We start from the raw sequence: 27,040 nt of genomic DNA, 5'->3' as shown, positions 1-27,040 counted from the left end.
TCTTGGAAATTTGATGTTCTTAAAACAAATATTAAAATATGCTTGATTTAAGAACATCAAATTCCAAGGGGCAACTATCAGATCGATATCTCCGAGACAAAACACTCGATCTTTTTTATTGTTTATCACTGAGGTTTCTTCTGGGTTCCTATTCAAAAACGAGCATCATGATTTTTTTCTTCTTTTAAGGATAAAATACTTAATTGATAGCCGAAATGTAACTGATGAAACACACCAGAAAAAAACGCACTAAATGTAGGGAATTTAGTGTTTTTATGTTTCTAGGCCCGCCTTTTTGCAAAAAAGTTTACGGACGAGTGCTAACTATCCGGGCACTATGCGCATCTTCGATTCCAGGGCCATCTCCGCTTTTAAGCTGGAGAGACGGGCGTAGAAAACTCTGACTTATAGGGAACTTACACGATCTATCTCTGATTGAACGCTGTTCCGATTGCTTGATAATTCGATTTTTACACTTTTAGACCAACTATCTTTAAATTATTAGGTTAGTACGATTAGAACCAGATTTTTATAAACTCACTACTTAACAGTTTCTGTTAATACTAAGAAATCTCGGTCTTCGGGGAAGTCTCTTAGTAGTACTTAGAGTCAACTTCAATCTCATTGTCACTACGGTCAGTTAGCAAACTCAGCTAAAAACAAAGCCAAAAAAAGAAAGCAATGCAAGGGCAAACTTTATCTGCCATGATCTCATTTAGGCGCAGTCAAAATGAACCTGGTAATCGCGGCAACATTAAAAACATAGCGCGTCTTGCAAGGTGTGCAGTAAAGCTTAAACTAGGACTTAAACCTGTATTAAACGATTTTTGATGAACGAGCATTCTCAATATATGGGTTTTGCTGGTTTGGATTAAAGATTTTGATTGTTTTAGCAGTTTAACTCGTCTTCCTGGGTAAACAGCGTCAAAGTTGCTTTTTCACCAATGAAAAAAGCAGGGTAGAAAACAATCTTGCCAAGGCCATGCATGCAGTCAATATTTTGGTTTGGTAGTTAAAGCAGTCCTTGGATAGCTCAGCTGTTTGTAGTGGCATCTCAGCATCTCTTTGAAGTTCTCATTCGAGCTGGAAATTGTTTCTTTCCTTGATTTTTAAAACTTTTTTATGGTTGATGGGAATCTGTAGATCTTGACAAATGATGCAACCGATCCAGTCTCATTTGATGGATCGGATCAAATTCTCTTCGACAAGGAATAACACAACAGTTAAACATCTGCAGGAGGGCATTCTTAAATTCTGAGATTCTGAATGGATAAATTATCACGTTTACAAGCGAATTACTAAATTGTAAAAACTTGATAAAATAAATGATTGTGTTAAAATTAGGGAAATATCCTATAACTTTTAAAGGTAACAACAGGTTCATTATTTGGAAAGGAAGCCAGGTAAAAAGAGAAGCCCCTGTAATCATAAACAGAGTCTTTGCTAATCTTGCTTCTCTTGCAGCGTGAATCTGGTTACCCATCGGTGATTTTTGTTTCTTCCAAATAAGAAGGTACGCAGTACACATTATTAACAATGGCGTGCCCTGAAACAGTATAAAAGGGAAAAGTAAGCTCTCTCTTGTTATGACATTAACGAAGCTCATTAATTGCAAAGAAGTGAGCACTACTGCCACGATCCAGGGAATGACAATAGCAAGTATGTAAACACGCAAGTTCAGAGTTCTATGACGAAGAGGCCAACCGATGGCGTACATTCTTTCCATAGATATTACGGCAAGCGTATAGATAGACGTAATACCAGTAATATATAAATTTAGGCAAGCCTAAAAGCGGAGCTCCCCAGTTAATTATTTTGCACTTTATTGAACTCTGAATTCTGGCCATTGTAAAACTTTAAGGCTAAGAATTTTATATTCGTTTTATTTTTTTTATAAATAATACCGTATTTTCTCGATTAAACGCCGGGCCCCGAATAAACGCCGGGTCTCCAAGTTGTATTTGAAAATAAACCCCTTACACAATTATTAACGGTTTAATATGCTTTAAAAATAATGTCTAATTATATAGCTGTCAAAAAGAATGAATAAAAATCATTTCTTAGAAACATAGGGCTTAACAAAACTCCTAAATTCAAATAAACGCCGGCCCTATCGGGCCAAGTTTGAAATAAACGCCGGGGGCGTTTAATCGAGAAAATACGGTAATTAATATTTTTCCTTATTTCTTTTTTACCGTGTCCGGGGTGGGGGGGGGGGGGTACTCCCTAAAATTTACTATGGGGGTGTGCCGTTGCGTTGCTGAGACTCTGGACCTGTTCCAGAGACAAAAGGTTCAATTTGCGACCCTGTTCCAGACAAACACTGCAAAGTAGGTACCCTGTTCCAGCAATATCCACAATGGAAATATATGAAGATAGATATAAAAACACTACCGTACATCACAAAGCTCTCACTTGACTTCGTCTGTGGCTTGGAGATAAAGCGATGAAAGGAGCGGAGTTTCATAGCTATATACTTGATAGTGTTTAATCAGGATTCTGGGAAAACAATCAACCCTGTTCCAGAGTCAAAAGGGTGATTTGTATACCCTGTTTCAGAGTCAGAGAGACAAAAAGCATACCATGTTGAGCGGCACATACCCGTATAGCTCTTATATGGGAGTACCATCCCCCCCTCCGGGTACCGTGTACAGCAACACCAAATAAGAGAACAAACAAAATCAATCAAAATGTTATAATTCCACCGAAAGCATTATCATAAAGAAGTCTGGATGGGAAATTATGTTGCAAAACGGGCAATTATGTTACCTTCATGTAGAAAAAAGGAGGGAGGAGTAGGGCTGCATGTCGGGGTAGATAGGCATATCACATGGCAAATTAGGCATTTTTGTTGTTGCTTTACCAGCTTTAAAAGAAAGAAAAAATCACTTTACATTTAGAGTATAAAGGAAATAACAAACATCTACATTTATAATAAGGTTGATTTTAATTTTTTTCATTCACTCATTTATTCATTTTCATTTTCACTATTTGCCTATATTTTAATTTTGAATGGAAATGGCAGAGGTTATAGCTAATGGTTTACAGCATGTTGCCCAAACCAAGCTAACTCCAAGCAAACCGGAGTGAAAGCTAACCACAAGCAAACTAGAGTGAAAGCTAACCGCAAGCAAACCAGATGAATAAAGCTAACCGCGAGCAAACAGGGGTGAACCTAACTCCGGAAACAAAGAAGTGACATTCTGTCATTCCACCGAACAGGGTCACCCCATCCCCAACCCCCCCCCCCCCCCAAAAAAAAAAAAAAAAAAAAAGAAAAAAGAAAAGAAGAAGATAGCACCTTGTTCACTTTTACATGTCTTTTGACTCCCCTTCCTCTTAAGGGGTTTCACTTCACTTACAGAAAAAAAAGCAAAAATTCTGGGAAGCTAGAATATTGTTTGTGAGTCTCAAACTCAGTTTTGTAATTTGATTACCCAGAAAAAAAATAGAATCATGTCTGCTTGTGTATAAAACTATTCAAGAAAAAATATAACATCAATACTTTGACTACTCTTTTAAAAATTTGTTTGTATTATTGTCCACATCTTTATGGAGTCATGTTGCCCATTTGTCATGGAGTTCACAAAGTAAGCAAGTGAGTCACAATTTGGTTGCTACATGGTACCTTATGGATACTGCAAATTTTATCTGGCTTTAGAATATTTCACTTATTTTAAAAATATAGCTGTTCTTATAAATTGTACACAGCATACAATACATAAGAATGAAATTGGTAATGTATATTGCTTGCAATAACGGTTTTAAACTCACCTATACTTTAGAATTACAGTACCACCAGTTTCAGCATAACTAATCCAAATTCAAATAATTACATTGCTTTGTAACTCCACTACCTCCCCCAAAGTCAACCAAAGATCTTATCATATAATTAGACAACTACATGTAAGTCCTGTGTAGTTGAGGGCTCAAAACATTTGGACACTTGCAGGTCATGTTAACTTGCCAAACAGATTTTAGCTTGGTCACATGTGGTTTCTTACCAGTCAAAACATTGAAAATAGCAATTTTAAACTACCACCATTTCTGCTGTTACTGTTTTCGCTGCATATTTTTGAAAAGATCACTTCATAATGCCCTTGTTACATCTAACAAGATGTGAAAGTGACAGGTCAATCAAGAAGTCGTTTTCTGAAGTACACTGTAAATAGGTTAACATTTAAAATCTAAATTTTGCTTATTTGCAGCTTTTCTTGATTTTAATTTACATGTAATTTACTAGTCTCTTAAAAATAGCATCATGACGACACCCAAACATCGAGCTGGATTTAATCTTTCCTGTTTTCTATTTATGTCCTTGTCCTTGTCTGTTTTTGTGTCTGTGGCACTGCAAACTCTGCAACTCATGTTAACCCTGAAAAAAGTCAAATGCCACATATTAAATTAAAATTGATTAATTGTCATCAATATCAATAATTTATAAAACAAAACACTTAACTTGAGCTTGTTTAACTGAAGCCAAACCACTGGATGCAAAAGGATCCATTAGATATTTAACAGATATGGATCAGCACAGACTATTTTTTTTACTGATAACTGCAAAGTCAACTAAATATTTTAATAAACTCAAAGCATCACTGCAAACCCTAACACCCCCTCTTACCGGTAATTAAAAGGTTTGGCCTTTAATCAACCCCCCTCCCCCTCCCGCTAGCCCTTTTGGAACTTCCATTGACCTTACATGGGATGGATCTGAATATTTGGGTTTTCCTTGGTATAAGAACCTGTGAAAAATGTCTGTTTTGAAGCTATTGTTTTCCTGCTCCATGTTGTTTTGAGGCTCTTTGATGCCTTGTTTCACTGGTTCATACACTGAGGATGAGCTGGCCATGGATTTCTGCCATAACCACACATTGGAATTTGTGAGGAGTTTGTGAGGGGAGGTGACATTCAAACCATTTAACCTTCCACAGTGAGGATAGGGTATAGATATTTTCTGGTACAAGATCTAGGCATTTCATGAAAACATACTTTTAGTGAAATATTAATTATTTAAATTGTCTACTAATACATTGTAGTTGTTTTGAATGTCATTGAAAAGAGACAAACTAACTCCCGAGTTAGGATTTCGAGTTAGGATTTCAAGTTGGATTTTTGAGTTGGATTTTTGAGTTGGATTTTTGAGTTAGGATTACAAGTTGGATTTTCGAGTTGGATTTTCGAGTTGGATTTTTGAGTTAGGATTACTAGTTGGATTTTCGAGTTGGATTTCGAGTAAGGATTTCGAGTTGGATTTTCGAGTTGGATTTTCGAGTTAGGATTTCGAGTTGGATTTTCGAGTTAGGATTTCGAGTTGGATTTTTTTTTGACAAAGCAAAACCCATTACAATTATTGAAAGCTAACCATAAACAGGCTAACTGGAGTGCATAGTAGGCTAACCAAAGTGAATAGTAGGCTAACAGGAGTGTGTAGCAGGCTAACCGAAGTGCATAGTAAGCTAACTGGCGTGTATAGTAGGCTAACCGGAGTGCTTAGTACGGTAAGCAACTTGAAAATCCAACTCGAAATCCTAACTCGAAATCTAACTCGAAATCCAACTCCAAAATCCAACTCGAAAATCCAACTCGAAATCCTAACTTGAAATCCAACTCGAAATCTTAACTCGAAATCCAACTAGAAATCCAACTGGAAAATCGAACTTGTAAATCCAACTCAAAATCCTAACTCGAAATCCAATTTGAAATCCTAACTCGGTGAATAGGCAACCTCCATTGAGGAGTTGAATAATGAATGCAAATATTTCACAAAGTAAGAAGATCAGCAGCAACCAAATGCAGATTAAAGCAGCTGGGTAAAAAAAGAACGAAACTGAATAAAAACATATTTCAATTATAACTGATATAAACTAGATACCTGATTTACTTTGCTGTTGTCCACTTTGCACAGAGCATTCTATACCAAGTTCAACAAAACTTGACTGTAGCCAGTAGGTATTGTTCATTCATTGCGGCTTAATGGCAGAATATAACACTACCTAAAAGAAGGATTGACATAATAATCTATTAAAAACCACCACACTAGCTCTAATTAATGGCCCTGTTTATAAAAAGAATTTATAAAAAATTCTGTCTTATTTAATGGATCTCATCAAATATAATAATATTAGCCTCTTTCGTTTATACACTCAGTGTAGTGACCCTTCCTTCCTACAATGGGATATTTAGCTTTTCTACTTGGAGATTTTTTGTTAACTTACTTGTATAGAAAAAACATTGCCATTGCAAAGATACACATTCAACACTGTCATGGTGATAGTCAATGTAAGTTTGCATACACAGCTGCATACAGTGTCTAAAATGGCATGAATCACAAGTAGAGCGAACAATTGTGTTTTATAAAATTACTCAAAATAATTAACTAAGATAGTTTTATGTGGAAATAAACTGAGTTTTTTTTTTGTTTCTGCTAAGGTGTGGTAAAAACGTGTCAACGCAAGAAATTCGCAACGTAACGATCTCTTAGCGTATTCGTCCACGACCCTAAAATAGTTCGTTCAAACGAATTCCAACAGCGAGTAAATAAGAATAAATAGATGAATTAAAAAAACTAAAACACTAAGTTTAGCTGGGAGATTAAATAAAAACATTAAGTCATTAACAGCTCATGAATTAATCGGAGGCGAAGCGGCCGCAGTTTTTCGTATTATCCAACCGCGTAGTACATGTGTAAGCATATAATTACAGATTTTCACAAAAAACATGGACTTAGTGTATTCAGTAAAGTCAAAGTTTGTTACCTCATATTTGAAGTCGGAGAATGCTTGTCAATTCACAGCAATTCAGCAGGGCAAAGCTTTCAACCAGCTCATGAATTAATCGGAGGCGAAGCGGCTGCAGTTTTTCGTATTATTATCCAACCGCGTAGTACATGATATGTGTAAGCTATAAATTATAACTTACTCCACCACCACCGACCTTTGAATTATCTGCGAAGGTCTATTTCAGCCTTTTCCATCCGTGTAGCTATTGACACTTCTTTTTTCCTTCACTTCAGTTAATTGCGTTTAGCTCAATTACTAGAGCTGGTCAGCCGCCGAAACGGTAGAAACTCGCTCGCTCTCCACCTGTGCCATTTTTTTCGGATCTCCCCGTAAGCCCTTATCGTTTGCCATAACTTCCATGATGTGTAAAGCCTTTAGACGGGGTAGACCGAGAAATATTTACGTAGACATTTCTTTTTCCTGCTCGGTTTCTCCTTGTGCTTCGTTCAGCTTTCAAACTGACCGGGTTGTTCACTTTGTCCTTCATGTAAATCTAAATGGACTGACCATGGAAAAGTACTTGCGCCCGCGGACCAATAGCAATGCTATCACTTGGTCAGCGGTCAACTTCAAAAAAACACGCGTCCTTGACTAGTTCTAAACCTGAGCCCGCGATATGGTCATGTGATACTGGTCAGCGGATACGTTGTTTTGACAGCTGTCAATTGACCATAAAATGGATGTCCAATATCAAAGATCTTAGTCGATTACCTCACTCATTTCTGGTTAACGAAGGAGGCAGAAGATTGTCTCCCCTCCCCCCTCTGCTTGGGTTACCTTGGGACTCCCCTCCCCCTCCCCGAGAGTCTGTACGCGCGCGCGGTCGGGCGTACGCACCAAATTTTTTCGGCCTCCTGGGTTTACAAAAATTCTCTCGTACCCGCATTACCCATGGTGCTCCGCTCCGCGCGCTGGCGCGCGCTGAGGAGCTCCGCTAAAAATGTCGGCATATTCGTACACGAACCACACCAGTTGATCTGGTCGACCTAAGTACAATAACGTACTTATAGCTATGTAAAGAGGGACAGTCAGCAATCCAACCAATAGGTCGGCGACAGCCAAACTAATCAGCAGAAAGTGAGCACGTTTACAAAGTCTCCTTTTGAGAAATATAGTGATGGTAAGAACATTTCCAATAGTAATTAATGTCGCTAACAATCCAAAACACAAACTCCAGACGATGTTCCATGAGTTAAAATCCATGACAGAAAGTTGAAAATGGGTTCCTTGTGATACTTGGTGCTTAAATTTCCTGTAAAGAAGAACGAACTGGGATTTACCTCAAGAGTCCTCATGGGCCCGATGAGGATAAGTAAGTAAGTAAACAATTCTGATGTTGAAAAATTCAACATCAACTAAATATAGTTATCTAGCCGACGCTTTGGTATTTCTAAAAAAATACTCTCAAATATTTTCATACAAATTCCCTTAAATGATGAAAATATTTAAGTCAAAAGTAAGAAAAGCTCGCCATATATACTGCAACTTGTTTGTATAGGTAATCACATGATTTCGAGTGCAATTTGGGATAAATATAAAGCACAAGTAAATTTTTCAAAGGCTAACAAAATTGCGCAAGCCCGTAGGGCGAGTGCAATTTGTAGTCTTTGAAAAATTTACGAATGCTTATTTATCCCAAATTACACGAGAAAAATCATGTGATTACTTATTAATAATATTCGTGAAAAAGTTGCGAGAAAAACTTACATGCGAAAATCTCGTACAAAAACAATTTATTGAAACTCGGCAAATATCATCACTCGTTCATTCAAAACAAGGTCAAAGCCCAAACAACGTACAGGTTCCTCAATGTTTTAAAAGTTTCTTAGTCGAAAAATCTGGCTAAACAGTCAAACGAATTGTCTAAATAAAAGATTCTGGGTTTTACCTCATCCAGAGATTTCCTTCTGCTTCTACTTGTCGAGCGCTTTCAACTTGACGGCCAGCTAAGTGAAGCTGTTTCGCTTTTCATTTCAACACTTCCTTGGACGAAAAAATTCTCTGTCTCGTACAATAGAAAGCCTATAAGTTCTGTTCTCTAAGTACAGTGTCTTTCTAGCTTTGTAAGCATAACTTTGAGGCTTTCTGGTCCATAATATTCGTAAATGTGTTTGTTGTTTTTGAATTCGGCGACTTCGGCGTAAATAAATTTGCTCAAGCAAATCGTGAAGCTTAGTCGGCTTGTAGTTTCGATTTCGTCGGCAATTTCCTTCTTAGGAAACCAGTATTTCCAAAACGAGAACCAAAAACCAGTGCTTTTCAGTGCTATGGTATTTAGAGCTGTTTTCTTGTCCTCTACTGTGCTCAAAACGCCAGCCATTTTTTTTACTCGCATCTCGAAGCAGATCCAAACTTCGCGCCATTCAAATCGCGTGGAAGCGTTTGATTGGCCCTCTGTGGCTGCCTTTGTTTATTAACCAATCAAGATGCCGCGTTTGTTTCTTTTTTCTGCACTGAATTTCCTCATTTCTGCATTGAATTTCGTCATTTCTGTATCGGATTTCCTAAAAACTGCATTTCTCTAAGCCAATCAGATTCGAGAAATTTTTTGATGTATATTATTAAGGACAAAACAAAGCGTAAATAATAATAAAAAAGTTCATATAAATGGGAAATACCGCAAATACCTTTTTTGAATGGGAGGTGAGGGGGGGAGGGGGGGGTTTTTTTTATCAAGATTTTTAAAGTAGGGTCGGAAGAGGAATGTTGGAAAGAGTCGAAAAAGTAGAATAGTACAGGTAATAGGTCCTGGGATAATAGGTTTATCGGGATGGATCAAACTATGAACAATGGTAAGTTTTGATCTCATTCGAACGTTGTTACGCGCGTGAAAATTAGCTGAAATAGACAAAAAATAGACCAAAAAGATTGCGATTAACAAGACAAGCGACTAAAGGCTTTGAAGCCAATCTGAATTATTTTTATTTAACGCGAAAATAAATAAATAAATAAAAATTAAACTAACAAACTGACCTAGTATACTTCGTCTCTCAGGAAACACGAAAGCCGTCCATGCATTTACTCTGATTTATTTTCAGATTAACCTTCTTTCGCAGAATTCAGCTGTCTTCGATATATCTATATTTTTATTTTATTGTGCGCACGCAGAGACAGTTAAATTTGAAAAAATAGAATACAGAACGACGAAAATGAAAATGAAAATGAATTTTGACAAAAACTTGCAGCTGCCCAATTTGCATTTACAAGCGTTTTCTTTATGAAAAGCAATTTTTAGTAATGCTCGACCGCAACAAAATTTTTAAGTAAATTTGTTATTAAAGCTTTTTGATTGTTTTAGCTAGCTTACCTTTTTGAGAGAATGCTTCGAATTTCCTTTTGCAATAATTCGTGATACCGGACACAACAAGCCGTTGGTTGAGCGTAATCACTTTTACCGGTGGTGTTTGATTGTAATAAATATGGCTTGACACTTTGTCAACAAAATTGATGTACTTGACGCATTGCTTTTGCGTATATGAATGCGCAGCTGCTATTTTTGTCGTCACGTAACGCTTCTCACAGCGTTGCGTGACGAGCCCATCTAACGGCTGCAAAGAAGACTACCTCATAAAATAAAACCAAGAACACAAACTTTTCAAGTGACCCCACAAAACGTATTTTGTAGAAACCTGTGTAAACATGTAACACGTTCAACACGATTCACTTCATACGTTATTACAGATACTGTTCATATTACCCTATTTTTCCGTGTGTTTGTCGCAATCGATCGCTGAGTTCGACTGTCCGCCATCTTTCTTTTTTTATTCATGAGCGAAACGCGCAACCTAGGGAGAGAGCAAAATACCTGTGGAGAGGTGGGGTGGGGTTGTTGGTTGGAAATGGAGGTGGATCGCGGAAAAAATAGGAAGACTGGCTTCCCTGGCTGATAGCTTCCCTAGCTGATAGCTTCCCTCCGTCTAGTGTTCAAGGGGCGTGCCCGGTTTTTGGCGTCTAAATCGTAATACATTCAGCTATGAATTGAATCACAAGAAAGAAAAGCGTTGGAATTTAATATTATTAGCTAATCGAAATACATAACAATGCAGCAGCCGGCAAGTAAATCAAGAAATGGATCTATCATACCTTTTTCTCCAGACGTGAGGCCTCGTTTATTGATCTGACATAAACGACCATAGCTCAGCTTAACACAGCTCATATACTAAAACATGCATAAGACAATATTCCAAAAAATCCACATACCAACACAGCCATATTTTACAATAACAACGTAAAAACTATATGAAGTTAAAATTCAAAGTCGTATAAAAAGACAAAAAAGATAAAAAAGAGATAAAATGTTTGGCGTCTCAGTAAGGAAAACATATTTCCCGAATGTCCACTGGCGTTTCCAGATATACAAACAAAACGCTCGATCTTTCTGTCACAGTCCCAGAAATTGACGTTTCGTACAACCTTTCGTTTTGTAGAGCGACTGAAACGAAATTTGCAAGAAAAAAAATACCTTAATCCGGCAAGTGTTCTGAAAAATGAACCTGAGATTGACGAAACCATAATTTACTGACACAAGATTTAAGACGGCGTTTACCAGCTTTGCTTTTGAAACCTAGTTCATGAGGGTAAAACGAGGATTACATTTGACCTTTTGCTCTCAGAGAAGTGCTCTAAATATTGTTAGTCTTCCAGTTTGTCCACAAACAATGCGTTCCTTTGGGAGAATCCAGATCCGGATTTCTGATCTGTTGCTTCCTTTTGATCAAATCCATTTTCAGATCAGTGATCTATCGAATATTCAGTCTGGACAAGGATTCATCGGATCCCTGATCTGCGTGATCTGAAGACGGGTCATCAGATCAATGATCCGACGCATTCCTTTGGACAAAGGATCCGAAATTTTAAATTCGAAATTTCGAAATTTGAATTTCGGATTAAAATCACTGTACCTAGCTGTGTCCGCGTTGGAATACATAAGTACTTCATATGTGAGATGCATTTTCCCGACTTTCCTTGCTTTCGATCCACAGTCGTTGCGGTAAATTGTCTTAATTTAGCCCTGTTCCTGCCTGTTATTGACTGAAATTCATCAGAAATTTGACGAAATATCAGTAAAGTACAGGTATATGAATTGATGGTGCAAAACACTTTCGGTTTATCACGAAATTGACATGTGATCTGACCTTAACATTAGTGAATGGAACCTCTTACGGAACTTTATCACTTGTATTGTCGTTATTTCTTTTTTCAGCGACCTTTTGTTTTTTTGCCGTACGTTTAGGTTGTTTTTCTACGCTTTCTGTCATGGAAACAGATCCTATGTACTAAAATTCCGTTCCTTTGATGAACTTGGAAAAGTCTTCAACTCAAAAGTTTATTATGTTAAGATCGTAAACTTTAAAAAAATATTTTATCCACCGCATTTTTACTTTTTGTGAGCATCTGTCTACAATAGTGGTGACCACATTATAACTGCGGACAAAGGTGCATACAGGTATTTTAATGGCGTCGTCTGATTTTGATAATAAAAATTAATAGAATGCACGCAACTCAAGATTATGCAGGATGTCAGGATCGGCGTGTACGGTAAAATCAGGAACAGATACATAAACGACCATATTCTCCCAACAATTCCACACACAACAAATCATAGTTCATAGCATCATGTAGGCAGTTCCTTTATTTTATTATGTACAGTATATCATAGTCAAATATGTATTTGAACAAAGGGTATGCATTTAAACATCTCGTAACAAGTCTTTATAACTCTACATCCAAGACTTTTTACAACATCGTTAATTAATTTAAATTTTAAAAAACGAGACCGCAAACATTGTTCGTTCTACAGATGGTGTAACATGAATATGAATTAAATTGTTATTCAACCGCAAACCATACAGCCTGAATTTTAGACACCTACTCTGAGACTCAAGGTATAGGCAATACATACAGCAGACTGTTATAACTATTTTTACGTTTAGACAGTACCGTCTTGTTTACTTCCCTTAAAAACATATCTATATATATCTGTTCAAACCTACTTACAAAAACATTTTTGAGTTTTTTTTTTCGTCGAAGTGTTATGCATTTAAAATTTCAGTTATAATACTGTATTTCAAAATAACAAAGCCAGGAGGAAAAACGAAATTGTCCTTGGAATAACCCAAGTTAAATGTCATGAATAGGAATAACTGCAACTTCTCTCTGTTGCTGAGGTCGTCTGCGAAAGAGTGCAAGTACAGCTGATCTGTATTCTGGCATGCGGATAGCGTATAATATAGGATTTACAAGCGAGTTTGCATAAAATAAAACAATTATTGCTCCTTGCAAATGGAAAGACACTGAACTGGACTTTGACCAAAAAGTTTCGACTTCACTGATAAAAACGCGGGAGCTGAATATGATATATGGAAGGTACAACAGCAGAGATGCGACGGTCACCATTAACAATGTCATGGTGAGTTTTCTTTCTCTACTGGCTGCACCATGGTGTCGAGGCTGCGCTACACAACGGACTTTAATAACAATTGACGCGTAAGAAACAGAAATAATAAACAGACAAATTGAACAGAATGAAATCAATAAGTAAGAAGAAAAGTCATAATAAAGAGCAATTGATATCGACCCAGCTGTAACCCAAACAGCGGCAATTGTTAACCAGTAAATCCAATTATTAACGAGGCGATGTCTGAACGGCCGCAACGTCGCGTGAAGCCGTTCCAGTGAAATAACTGCGATGTTTGTTAAAGAAGAAGCAGGAAACAAACGAAACAGTATAGAAATAATATAAACAGTTGCCAAGTTATGAAATGAGTGGTCCTTCCAAAAATTACACCAAATTGCTCCAACGTTATGGAATAGATCATTGACAGCAAATGCTCCAGTCAGCATATCTACAACTGCCAAATTTATAACCAAGTACATACTACGCTTGCAGAGATTACGATTTTTGATAAAAACAATTACTGTAATGACGTTAAGTGTTACTATAGCAACACACTCCGTTAAGCCTATAGCAAGCCAGGTTACACATTCAGGAAAAGAAAGCATCTTCGAACTCCAGCCTCTTTTCTTTCCGTTTTACTGTTGGAGGTAACTGCTCTTCTATCTGTTGAGATAAACGAGATACTTCTGTCAGGGTTTTTGCTTGGTGCATGTATAAGCAGGAGCTCATGGTACAAGAGAAGCTCCGGTATAAGAAAGAAAGCAGTTAACAGAAATTCAACGCTTGCATTAGTGCGTAGACGGTATTTCTTCTGGCGCGAAAACATGAACTGATCTTTAAGGAGTCCCAATCACGAGCCTATTTTCTTTCAAATCACGGATCACGTATATTTTTAAGACCATTAAATACGAATCACGGATTTAGCATAAATTATCGACGAAAATAAGCTTTTACTGGTTAGATAATTTGCATGGCATTTACCATTCAATATCCTAGCAGTAAGATTTGATCTCTTAGGCGACTTCTCAGTGTGAGACGAGTCCTAAAGTGCATATTAAAATCGAGCTGTTAGAACGCGTTCTCCACACAAAATCAGTCTTTGGCTTCATGATTCGATCGTTTGCCAATTTTGTTTAACTACCTTATATTGATTTACGAGAAGGTAGTTTATCATGAACGTGTTTGGCAAGAATCACGAATCACGGACCTCAAAATAAGCAGATCACGTGACTTACTAGACTGGCAATTCACAGATCACGGCCAGATTTGAGCTGTTTTTACGTGTCACGCGCTAATTTCTGTCCAGATCACGCGTCACTCATAACCCCTTTAGCACCCTGTTTTCTCTACTTAATTTTACCAAAGTTAAGGTTTCTTTCGATATCCACCTTAAAAGTATTGACTTCTTGCATCTGCAGAAAAGTTGAACTTGGTTCAACTTTTTCCGCCAGACGCAAGCCGTCCAACATTTTCACTATTTTATTTTCGCACGTAAAGTCAGTTGAATTCATGGCGGTTTCCACTGTAGTGTAATAAAAAAAAAATAAAAAAATAATAAAAAACCTAAATTCCCATGTTGTATTTCTATTTTTCATTCAATTCAATCTTCTGAGTCGCCGATTTTCACTATTGAAGGAAGCTGAAGGAGGCCTCAAGCAGCTGGAAAAATAAAATGTATTTTATTATATAACTGTTTCTGTAAGCGGTTATGATGAAGCCAATCTCGTGCTCTGATTGGCTACTCGAGAGGTCAAGATGGAGCCATCTTGACCACTCGTGATCGCCCGTTGTGTACCCGCAGCGCAGGCGCAAAATCTTTTTTGTCGGTGAATAGCGGCGGAATATTTACCGAGACGCGAATAACTGTTTATTAGCCAGAGATAGTGAACCAATCAGATTGCCAATCAGATATATTAACCTCGAAATCATGAAAAGCTGGCGGCCAGATGGAATGAATATCCTTGTTTCAATGCTTTAAGCTCAACGTTGATTCACAAATTAAAGCCATTTCAATCTCTTTCGAGGGATAAAAAGGGGTGAATTTCGCTGTTGTCGCATCGTTTTACTTCATCTCGATTCATTCAAAAATTTGACAGTCACTCATTAAACTTGTAAACCAATGAAATGATTTTAGCGCAAGCCATTGATTGTGCATTCAACTGGCTTCCTTTTTAGTGTTCTAAAAAAACAAATCATATAATAAATCCTTTATTGACCAAGCTTGTTTGATCAAGATGGCAGGATATTGGCCTTGTTCTTTTTTTTTGGCGTGCAAAAAAAGAACTTGGCCAATATCTTGCCATCTTGACCTCACGCTTGGTCAATAACCCATATCATTAAGTATTGTATTGTATTGTTTTGTGTTATGTTGTGTTACGTTCTATTGTATTTTACGCTTACACTATTTTGTTTGTACATAATTTTATAATTCTCCCTTTAAATGATTCGTTTTTAGAATTTAAGATGAGTCAAACTTGCGCTTGTTATATCCTTTAAATTAGCACTCTAGGAGGTTTTAAACAGAGGTGGACAGCTACCAGAAGTACTTAATCTTATCTTAAAATTCGAATCATTCACATTGCAATATACTCGTAGAATCAAATAAACCTACCAGGCTGAAATCCTTCTTGTTGAATACTGAGTTTGTTAAGGTTGCTTTTTCTTCTTCTTTTGCAGCGAAAGAAACTCTAGGAGATATTTGAAAAGTGAAAATTAAGCATATACATATAAATTGTAGACTACTGCGCAATACTATAACTCTCGCGAGTTTAAGTTCAATTTCAACCGACAAATCAAATGAGGCGTATATGTCCTGATATCAAGATATATATAAAGAAGCCTATGACATTTAATTTTTATTTCTTATACAGTTTACTTTAAGTCCAGTTAAATAATCAGTTTTTTAGTTTTTAAATTTTTAACTTTTAAAACTTCACTCTCTGCTGTATAGATATTTTAGCTCATAGATTAATTTAGTTAGGTATTTTTATATTTTATTTTTATTTTTTAGCATAGTGATTGTAAGCGCTATGAAGATTAGCTAAATAGCGCTATAGAAATGATTATTATTATTATTATTATTATTATTATTATTATTATTATTATTATTATTATTATTATATATATTATATAAAACAATTACGATATAGCCGTAATTTAAATTCAGTTCTACAGTAGAACCTCGGTAACTCGAACTCGGATAACTCGAATTCCCCGAAAACTCGAACGAAATTTCGTTTCCCCCCCCCTACCTCTTGCAGCTCGCTAGGGATGCTCATTGAAATAAACCCTTTGCTTTCTTTTGTCGTGTGATCGGATTCAAACACTTTAAAAGTGACACCACAACCTGATGTTAATTAATTGGTGCAACGAACAGATCACGTATTCGACAGTAACTTGACCCCATTTCTCAATCTTATCATAAGAATGTACTATCGTTTGAGAGTTTCTGACGAGATAAGTTCAATTTGCACTGTGCTGTATACTGAAATGCTGAAAAATCAGTAAACTAGCAATTATTGACATGGCAAATTGAATATTCAATCGACCCCAATAACTCGAAACCCAGCTAACTCGAACTGATTTTTGTTTCCCCTCAAACTTTGAGTTACGGGGTTCAGCAGTATTTTCTCTCTATGCTTTAAACTATTTTTCCAGCCACAAACGCAAATGGTACATTGGGAGGAAAAGTCATAATAAAAGGAGTCCGTCGTATTAGTAACGCAAGCTTAAATATCTGTTTGATGCAGCCCGAGCTTAGGATATCGACAATTCAGTTTTTGCAAACTCAGTTGTCGAACGCAATTGATCATTTAATAAAATACGAACCTAAATTCCATATATTTTGACTTACCTTGGATAATCAATACCTATTTTTTATGCTCCCTACATGTATCTTATAGTCGAATCGAAGAAAGTAGTTTTATCAGAGTGCTATTTTCGACACTAAATCTCTTATTTCCGTTTTATCATTATTTCCGTTGTTAAGTTAAGTGACGTCACGTTACTACAGGCCTCGTGAGCCACGTGAGATGCGAGGATTTGATCGAGCGAGCTGTGTGTGTGTGTGTGTGTGTGTGTGTTGTTCGCTGTGTCGTAAAATCTCACGAGTGTGGAATAAAGTTGGGTTTTTACCGAAGCGGCATCGAGTTTATCTGTTTTATCGTCGCCCTGCGATATTTGGACCACCGAGCCGGATTTTTGAGCGACGCCAATATCAAGAAAACACACCGTGTAAGAAACAGCATTTCAGTATTTGAGAGATAATTTATTAGAATCAAGCACGCCGATTGCTTCCAGTCTCACACCGTTCTGCGACGTCCCCGTAATTGAGAGCCCCGGTTGTGCAATGACGCATAAATACATTTGATTGTCTGAATCATCAATAATAACAGAAACTCATGTGGTTAGATATCACATAACAAGTCACGCAACTTGCCACATCTTCCCTATTCTCTAATTAAAAAAAAACGTTAACTGAAGAACGACTCCTATAGGAGGTCTCAAACAAAAAAAACGTTCTCCTTAGGGGGTGATAAAGTCTTTGAGCCACCCAGGAGGCTTCGTTTGTCGCTGTGACCTCCGCGGGCCAGCGGTTTCACTTGGTACTGATGCAGGGTAGTTCTCAGGTGAGGCAGTAGCTTCGGCTTCATCTCTTCTGGGTGTCAGGTTGTCCGGGAAACACACGTCCTCTGGCAAGGTAGCTTCGTTTGGCTCGCCTGTCTTCATCAGCTGCCTTCGATTTCTCCTGTAAACTGCGTTCCCTACTTGAACCCTGAAGCTCCTGGGTCCTGCTGTTGCTGTGCATGTTCCAGGACTCCACGTTTTCTCACCGGGTAGTTTCATGCGTACCGTGTCGCCGATACGGATTGGCTCCAAAGGTTTAGCTTGCTTTTTATAGTAGAACAGTTGCCGTTGCTTTGTACCTAGCAGTTTGCGACTATCTTCTTCTGTGGGAAAGTTGGGCTGCAACAGGGAGCCTGCTACTGGGAGCAGTGTCTTACAGCGGCGACCCATCAATCGTTGGGCAGAGCTGGTTCCAATCCCAGCTGTGGGCGTGTTGCGCCAGTCCAACAATGCTTGAAATTCTGACGTTCCGGATGCCTTGCACTTTCTAAACAGATTCTTGACAGTCTGGACTGCTTTCTCTGCCTTTCCAATTGATTGAGGATAGGTTGGCGACGACGTCTTGTGTTCAAACGACCATGTCTTTGCAAAAACTGTGAACTCGGCAGAGGAGAACTGCGGACCATTGTCCGTGACTAAGGTGTCGGGTACACCAAATCTTGCAAATATTGCTTTCAGCTCCGTGATTATGGCCCGGGAGGTGAGGTTGCTCAGGCGAGCTACCTCGATGAAGTTACTGTAGTAGTCACTGACAACTAATAATACTCTGTTGTCAATCTCACAGAGGTCAGCAGCGACTTTAGCCCAGGGCCGTGCGATGAATTCGTGCTGCAGTATAGGTTCTCTCCCCTGGCCAGCGCGATTAGTCAGACAGATGTCACACTTGGAGATGTACTCTTTGATCTCCGTGGTCATACGTGGCCAATACAGGGTTTCTCTCGCACGGCGTATGCATCCTTCAATGCCAATGTAAGTCGCGTGTGTCTGCTCCATAAGTTCCTTCCTCAGAACTGCAGGAACGACAATCTGCTGACCTTTTAAAGACAAGTTCATCCTGGATGGTTAATTCACCACGCACGTCAAAGTAGGGGCACACACATTCGGGAGCCTGTGCTCTGTTTTCTGGCCATCTACTTCTGATGATGTCCCGTAGCTTCTGCTGTACTGGGTCATCTGCTGCTGCATTTTTCAGCTGTTGCCAACGGTCACCAGTCACCGGGAGCCAGACACGGTGATCTATGTCTTCTAACTCTCTTGAAAACTCGGTAGCATTCACCTCTGGCAGGTAGGCGCGACTCAGTGTATCTGCCAGAAGCATTTCTTTCCCCTTCTTGTACTTGACTTGTAAATTGTATTTCTGCAGGCGCAGACGCTTTGGGGCTGCGGCCGGTGGCTTAATGAAGATCGGCTCCAACGGTTTATGGTCTGTCTCTACGTTTACCAGGTCTCTGCCATAGACATAAGCATCAAAACGATCACAAGCGAAGACAATCGAGAGCAGTTCCTTTTCTATTTGAGCGTAACGTGTCTCGGCCGATGTCAGTGCTCGTGAGGCGTACGCGACCGGCTGTAAATTCTGCATTAGCTTTGCTCCAAGCCCAGACTGAGAGGAATCGCACTGTAATGTGACCTCTTCCTTAAGATTGTAATAACGTAGGACTGGGGTGCGCGTCACCATTTCTTTTAGTTTCTCGAACGCAGTTTGTTGCGCTTCATTCCAGGCAAACACTACATTAGACTGCGTTAAGTCTCTTAACGGCTTGGTGGCGTCCGACAGGTGTGGAAGGAACTTGGCGAGGTACTGGGCCAGTCCCAGAAGTCGTTGAACACCAAGCTTGTCTGATGGGGGTGGCATCACGACAATAGCTCGACCTTTGGCAGGGTCTACTTCTAGTCCCTGATCGGTTGCCATGTGTCCGATGAACAGCACTTGCGACTGTCGCAACTTCAGCTTCTCTGGGTTTAGGCGAACATTCTTTGCTTTGCATCGCTTGAGGAACTCGAGGAGAGTTTTGTCATGGTCTCCTGTCGCTTCCTCAAATGTGTTGCCATATCCAACTGCAATAAAATCATCGGCCACTACTTCAACCCCAGCCAAACCTTCAATGAGCTCGTGCATTTTCCTTTGAAACACTTCTGGAGCTGATGAGATGCCAAATGGCATGCGCTTCCAGCGATAGCGGCCAAAAGGTGTTTGAAAGGTCGTCCGATATGATGATTCTTCGTCTAAGCTTACATGCCAAAAAACATTCCTAACATCCATGACCGTGAAGACCTTTGCTCCATGAAGGCGTGTTGCGATGTCTTCTACTGTCGGGAAATGGTAATTCTCTCTTTGTATGGCACGATTTAGGTCTTTAGGGTCAACACATATCCGCAGCTTTCCATTTTTCTTTGGGACGGCGACCATGGAGCTTATCCATTTGGTGGGCGTGGTCACTTGGGCAATGATACCTTGGGCCTCTAGAGCATCTAATGTTCCCTTGAGCTGAGGCCTTAATGCTACTGCGACACGACGCGGAGCGTGTTGTACAGGCGGGACATTTTCGTCCAATCTAATCTTATATTCGCCATCCAGTTGTCCCAGGCCCTCCCTGAAAACGTCTGGGAACTGCAACATTAGCTTCTCTTTGGTTACTGGTGATGGCTGGTCTTCTACGGCATAAACACGGGAACTTTCTGTCTCGGGCTTGTTGAGGAGGTCATTGTCCTTGTACTGTATGATGTTCATAGCTAAGCATGACTTGATACCGAGAATTGGGCGGATGTCTTCGTTGTCCACCAGGCGGCAGTCTAGAAGGCATGGCCTCTCGTTTCTCTAAACGCGGATGCTGACGCGACCAATGACTTTAATTTTCGAGCCTCCATAAGCAACCAGTGATGCCTGCGTGCGATTCACTTTTTCAAGCTTCTCATCTTTGGATGCCTTCTTATAAACTTGTAATGGTAGCACGTTGCACTGGGCTCCAGTGTCCGGTTGGAAACGGACAAAATTACCAGACTCTAGTTTCAGTGTCACTAGTTGCGAATCGTCAAGTTTCACAGCTGCTACTTCAATCTGGTACATCTCGCCAGCTTCATCATCGTCTTCTAGGTCAGTCGCCTTAACTTCCTTCGATGTACATCTAGATGCGAAGTGGTTCCGCTTTCCACATTTTAGGCATTTCTGGTCGATCGCGGGACAGGATTCCAATTTTTCCGGATGTTGATATCCACATTTTAAACACTCTTTGCCACGCCGCCCCTGTTTTCTACGATTTTCCTTGGGCTTCCACGAGTTAGGTGTTTTCTGGTCCTGATCTACTTTGTTTGCCTCCGCTTCGGCGACGTCTCCCTGACCCACGATTTTCATCTATGCGTGCATGCTTTCGGCTGAGCGACATATCTCATCTGTTCTCGCCAGGTCAAGTTTGGATTCTCTCAGCAGTCGCTCTCTCACTTTCGAATCGCGTATGCCGAAAATCAAGCGATCTCTGAGTATTTCGTCGGGGATTATTGTGTCGAAGTCACATCCCTCTGCTAGCTTACGGAGTGCAGTCTTGTACTGGTCAAAGCTTTCTCCAACTTCTCGTGTCCGACGATTAAATCGGTAGCGCTCGAATGGGACGTTTTTACGTGGGTGGCAATATTCGGCAAACTTTTGTAGAACTGGGGCGATCTTGTCCTGGTCTCCTTCTTCGGCCCAGTCTGTAAATGTGGAATAAACATCGCGAGCCTCTTCTCCTATGACTGTAAGGAGAGTAGCCACTTGGACCTTTTCCGACTTCTTGTTTAACTCCGTGGCTAGCGAAAAATAGCTGTTCCATGCCAAATGAAACTTTTTCCACTTCTCTGCGGCGTTTTGATCATGAATTTCCAGTGGTGTTGGCGGCGGCAAGCTAAATCCCGATGCCATTTCCTCGATTGAGCGTGATGTGTGCATTGTTGTGTTCCGTGAATCGGAACTGTGAATGACCAAAATGAGTGCTTCAAACGAGCGGAATATGAAATGCCACGACTGTTTACGTCAAGTGAATGAACGACTACATCCAATTCAAGCAAGCTTTCCACTGACTGAGAAAGAAACCACAGGTAGTCAAAGCTTTAGAAATGACTGAAAACATATTAAGAGAATGTGTCTGTAACACCGGTCTGGTCGAGCTGGCTTGTAAAATAGATTTCGCTCATTTCTTGTGTGTTGCGAGACTTTCATGTACTTATACTAAAAACACAATTCGCTTGACCGGATCATTAATTTTTTCGAGTTTTTAAGGATTTTCGGTTCACCCGAACGAGCCCTTGTAACGAACACTGTCAAGGCTTAAATTTACCACAACTTTGAAAATTAATTAAAAAAGAACTAACAACTTTTGTATCAAACAAACACCACAGCCTGTTAAATTATGTCTTTTTAATTTATCACACCAACTTTCACGCACATTGAGCTCGAATCAAGCCAGCAGCAAAACATTAAGGACACCCCTATCACACACCTTGGTAAAACACTTGAAAACGGCTCAGATTCAAACTTTATTTTTGAAAAAGTGAGGCGGTCTACTTCAATCAAACCAACGCAGCCAAAAAGTAGATGTAATAGAAAATGTTTCTACACGAAAAAAACCTTCTGGTATCGTCTTAATGAAATATTTACAGCTGTGTAAACTTGCCCAATTTCGAAGATCTTCATGTTTGCAGCCATTTTGAGGGACTCGTCAGGACGAGAAGTTTCATCAACTGGCCTCGCAAACATACCTAACACCATCAGAAATAAACAAAAATAGATATAAATTTATTGCAGTGCAATAGAAAGAGAATAAATCGTGTTTAAAAATGGAAGCTTGACTTACCTTTAGATTGTTACGGACGTACGGTTGTTACTATTCGAATTTCGCTCGATGATTCCACTAAAAATAACAATATTTGACATACAAACTTCGACTTGATGTAGCCTATGAATCAGCTCAAGGCAGTAACTTCGTGCTTTTCCTTCCTTGATGGCGTACAGCAGAGATTTTTCATCGCAAAACGTTGAACGTCGAAGAAACAGCCGAAGAAACGGCCTGTCGGTTACTACTTCATGTATGAGGCACTATACGGTACACATACGATATAGCCATGAAACAGCAAATGGCATTTGTGCTTATACAGCCTGATGGTGTCACCAGGAGAGTTTGGGAGAATTTCATAGTTTATGTTCAGTTAGTTCTCTTGTGGTTATATTAGGCTATCAAAACATGTCCCAAAAAGCCTACAAGTCATTCCCATGTTTTCATACCTCCTGAAACAGGTTCGCACATAAATGAGCATGCAATTGCTTGCTCGAATTGTAAAACAGTGAATAGCATACTCATGAACCTTTCAGCTTTAGATCAGCCTACATTAGCAGGTGTAATAAATAGCAACCAGATCAGACATTATGATGTCAGTCTTCTTCCATGCCTTTTAACTCCTTCCCTCTCCCATTTATTGAATTATAAAATGGGTTCAGCACCTGGATCTTGGAATGTAGTGATCTAAGGCAATTTTTTGCAAGTCATTTCTCTCATCTGAATGAATTCTCTCATCATTGACATATTAGCACTGATCTCAATGACTGCACTTGCTTTGATGCCAGTTATTTATAGCAATAGCTGTTTCCCTGCCCTTGGTTCACCTGGTGACCATTTTGGCACTCAGTATACATTCTGCCTACCAAAATAAGCAAATACCTGAGTATCTCTGTTGTCATCTAAGGATCTTTATCATGTTGTCACCTTTAAAATTCACAAATTGGTGTATTTTTCTTTTTTAACAATTACCTGTCTTCAATGGGCACATTTTATACAAGTAAACAATGAACACAAATCAAGCATACAGACTCTCATTCAATTTATTTAATCTTTATTTTAGACACCTGGAAGCTAAGAAAATGATCTGGGAATTTGTGTTCAACATCAAAATACCCTTGAATGAACTTCCCTACAGAGTTTGATTCAGCTTTTAAACACATCTTTGACTTATAATAACGATAAATCGTTCCCTTTGACTAAAATGAACTCAGATAACTTCATGAAATTGCCAGTTTCACAAGAAGCAAATACATTATTTTGTATTTAATTTGGGTTAGCCTGTTGATTTCTATCAGCCATGCACCGATGTAAAACATTTTAAGCACCGCTGGTAATCTAAACAATGTTGGAGGAAACGGTTCGTCGATATCTCGTGATTAAACGAGTCACACCATGCGATCACTTCTTGTATCTGTCACCTCTTCGAAGCCATATTTGCCACCAAAACATGTCTGTATTAATTCGGAAAATCTACAACACAACGAGGGGAGCGTTTGGGAGCGTTTATACCCTGGCTTAGAACAAGCATTGTAGAAACAGTTTATACCAATTTCTTCGTTCAATGTGCAACGTACGAAAAATTATCGCTCAAGACAAGACGGATTCAAATTACATGCTCATACGGGACGAATGTTCGTTGTCTGCGTTTTTGCTGAAAATAATATACATTGCTTATTTTGTTGACAGAAATACAATCTTAGTGAGTGTAAGTATTTGTAACTGTAGAAAAGGAGCTCAGAAAAGAAATAATTCTATCTATAAACGAAGCTTGTAACTTACAAAATTTTCCCAGCTTCGCCGCCATCTTGAAAATTTCACATCCACAATGCAAAGCGATCCCAGTGCGCACACCGCCTGTATTATTATTAACTGATTCAAACGCTACATTGAGTCAAAGTCTGCTTGTCAAATATTGTTATTCGTTGTGGAATCATCGAGCGAAATTCGAACAAGAATGACCTTACGCCCGTAGAAATCGTTGAAATGTAAGTCGAGCTTCCATTTTTAAACACGATTTATTCTCTTTCAGTTGAACTGCAATGCATTTATATCTATTTTTTTTATTTCTGATGGTGTTAGGTATGTTTGCGAGGCCAGTTGATGAAACTTCTCGTCCTGAAGAGTCCCTTAAAATGGCTGCAAACATGAAGATCTTCGAAATTGGGCAAGTTTACACAGCTGTAAATATTTCATTAAGACGATACCAGAAGGTTTTTTTCGTGTAGAAACATTTTCTATTACATCTACTTTTTGGCTGCGTTGGTTTGATTGAAGTAGACCGCCTCACTTTTTCAAAAATAAAGTTTGAAACTGAGCCGTTTTCAAGTGTTTCATCAAGATGTGTGATAGGGGTGTCCTTAATGTTTTGCTGCTGGCTTGATTCGAGCTCAATGTTCGTGAAAGTTGGTGTGATAAATTAAAAAGACATAATTTAACAGGCTGTGGTGTTTGTTTGGTACAGAAGTTGTTAGTTCTTTTTTAATTAATGTTCAAAGTAAAATTGTGGGAAATAAAAATTTTTGACCCCCACTCAAACTTTGCATGCAGTTAGATATTCAGGGGGTTTGTACAAAAACGTCCCTTGTTAAGGTCGCAACCTTTTTGTTGTCATGGCAACACCCATTGTTTGCTGGTGTCTCCAAACCTAATTTTTCACTATGATATGTTTAAAAAGTAAAGAACTGTTTCTCAAGTTCATTAAAACACTACTGCTCATGACTTGGACCAAATATAAATTCATCATTCTAGTTTACATTGATGTATCGTGCTTTTTTTTTGAATGTACAACGACTAAACAGTCAACTAACAAGGTACATTTTCGGCCATTTCAGTTGATGGGTGAAACATACTAGACGTTTCCTTGAATTTCTCCAAAAGTACACCGGTTCCAGACCAAAAAACTAAGCAGTCAGTTTACACAGATATCCTAGTTGCTAAATCTGTAAAGATTTTTGCGGGGCTGCCTCTTTTATTTCTAAGGGCAGTTTTCGAACGAACCGCAAAAATCAGTTTTTCATATTTTGGCGAAATTTAAATTTTATCTACTAGCCAACAAAATTCCTTTCAACACTGAAAGTTCCCTAAGTCTCAAAGATTATTATCTTCTGAGTCATTTTCTAATAAAAAACAAAATTGGTTTTGGTCTTTGTTGTGCAAGCAGTATTGATCAAAATAGAGTGTTTTCATGGCAGGCACGTTGGAGGAATCAAACAATAAAGATATTTGCATAATAATGATTTTTTCCCAAGGGAAAATCATTTTATTGTTTCACTCCTCCAATATGGCTGCCATGAACACACTCTATAAACTTAAGCCTGGTTCTCATATGATCGTCCCGATCGTCTCTGTCGCTTCTGTCTCTTGCAAAGTCTGAGGTGATTGGAGCAAGTACACTTTTTGAAGTGACAGAAGCGACAGAGACGATCGGGACGATCATATGAGAACCAGGCTTTAGTGTTAAACTTTCCAATTTAACACTTGTCATGATGAAGTCGGTTCGTCCTTTATGCATTCGAGTAGTATAGGGCAGTGGTTCTAAGTAGTAAAAGGATGGATGATTGACTCCTTTTTTTTGTGCAGCCATCCACTAAAAGTGTGCAGCCAGAATAAATTTATTTTGGATGACGTCATAATGGAGGTGTGGCTTATGTCTAAAATGCGCGGGAATCTTTGGTGAGGTGAAATAAATTAAAATAAAATGCGCGCGCGGGAATTTATGCAGCATAATTTATGCCTTGACGTCACGACACGATAAGCCTACTTGATTGACAGATTGACAGAGTAGCGAACCCAACGCTGATTGGCTAGCACTGACCAAAATAAAACCAGACCTTTAGTAAGAGCACCATCCCGCAGTTGAAATTTGTGGCATTTTTTATTCGCGATTCTTGTCGATTACTAAGATGGCTTTCAACAACTTTTTGGACTTTGAAGCTGCCTTGAACGCATGTTCCAATGAGCAAGAGTGGGAGAATTTAACAGGCTCTGTTCAAATACCAGAACATTTATTTCCACTCGCTTACCAGAGACTTCTGGAGCTTAGTCTTCAAGACATTACATTTGAAGTAAGTCGAAACGTTTCTTTCAACTTGATTCTTTTTGAGTGCACATTTTTTTCCCTCGTCTCCTCGAGTCGTTTTCTCATCTACCCGTGAATTACACATTCAGATTCCCGTGGACAAATCAACAGAAGAAACTATTTCGGATTCTGCGGCGACAAGCGGGGATTCATCTGTAATGGTATGTCACACAGAAAATATAGTGTTTTTTTTTCTTTTTTTAGTTTTACCGATATAAAAAACCGCTTTATTTTATTCGTTTCTTTAATAGTTGCAAGACGACCAACTCATAAACATTTTAAACGATCCGGTGGGGGAATACTGTGTAGCAGAAGAAGTAAGTTTCGTATATTAACTTGTACAACAACA

General features: G+C 38.9%; 4 protein-coding genes, 1 long non-coding RNA gene and 1 pseudogene across 5 annotated transcripts in view; 1 reads left to right on the top strand and 5 right to left on the bottom strand.

Annotated features, from left to right (window-relative positions):
* LOC144647798 (sphingosine 1-phosphate receptor 2-like) overlaps window positions 1–27,040 on the top strand; it is a 276,150-nt gene that overhangs the window by 130,488 nt on the left and 118,622 nt on the right. The gene's annotated exons all lie outside the window — the stretch shown is intronic.
* Window positions 1,121–10,136, bottom strand: LOC144648038 (adenosine receptor A3-like). The gene is made up of 3 exons (XM_078507685.1): window positions 10,090–10,136; window positions 7,721–8,034; window positions 1,121–1,767 (listed from the first exon to the last, which is right to left on the bottom strand). Exons 2-3 carry the CDS (start codon window positions 7,983–7,985, stop codon window positions 1,121–1,123), a joined length of 912 nt encoding a protein of 303 aa, XP_078363811.1. The 5' UTR covers window positions 7,986–8,034; window positions 10,090–10,136.
* On the bottom strand, window positions 2,925–6,852 carry LOC144650961 (uncharacterized). The gene is made up of 3 exons (XR_013570235.1): window positions 6,759–6,852; window positions 5,876–5,996; window positions 2,925–4,375 (listed from the first exon to the last, which is right to left on the bottom strand). It is a non-coding gene; the product is annotated as an uncharacterized LOC144650961 (long non-coding RNA).
* On the bottom strand, window positions 12,409–17,406 carry LOC144647813 (histamine H2 receptor-like). Its single transcript, XM_078507528.1, has 3 exons — window positions 17,033–17,406; window positions 15,791–15,866; window positions 12,409–13,842 (listed from the first exon to the last, which is right to left on the bottom strand). Exon 3 carries the CDS (start codon window positions 13,782–13,784, stop codon window positions 12,903–12,905), a length of 882 nt encoding a protein of 293 aa, XP_078363654.1. The 5' UTR covers window positions 13,785–13,842; window positions 15,791–15,866; window positions 17,033–17,406; the 3' UTR covers window positions 12,409–12,902.
* Window positions 17,696–18,431, bottom strand: LOC144648037 (uncharacterized; annotated as a pseudogene).
* Window positions 21,158–21,700, bottom strand: LOC144648036 (uncharacterized). Its single transcript, XM_078507684.1, has one exon. The coding sequence runs from the start codon at window positions 21,698–21,700 to the stop codon at window positions 21,158–21,160; it is 543 nt and encodes a 180-aa protein (XP_078363810.1).

This window comes from Oculina patagonica, chromosome 4, assembly GCF_052425735.1.
Source record: "Oculina patagonica isolate OP01 chromosome 4, crgOcupat, whole genome shotgun sequence".
NCBI lineage: Eukaryota > Metazoa > Cnidaria > Anthozoa > Scleractinia > Oculinidae > Oculina > Oculina patagonica.
This window is presented reverse-complemented; position numbering and strand designations above follow the sequence as displayed.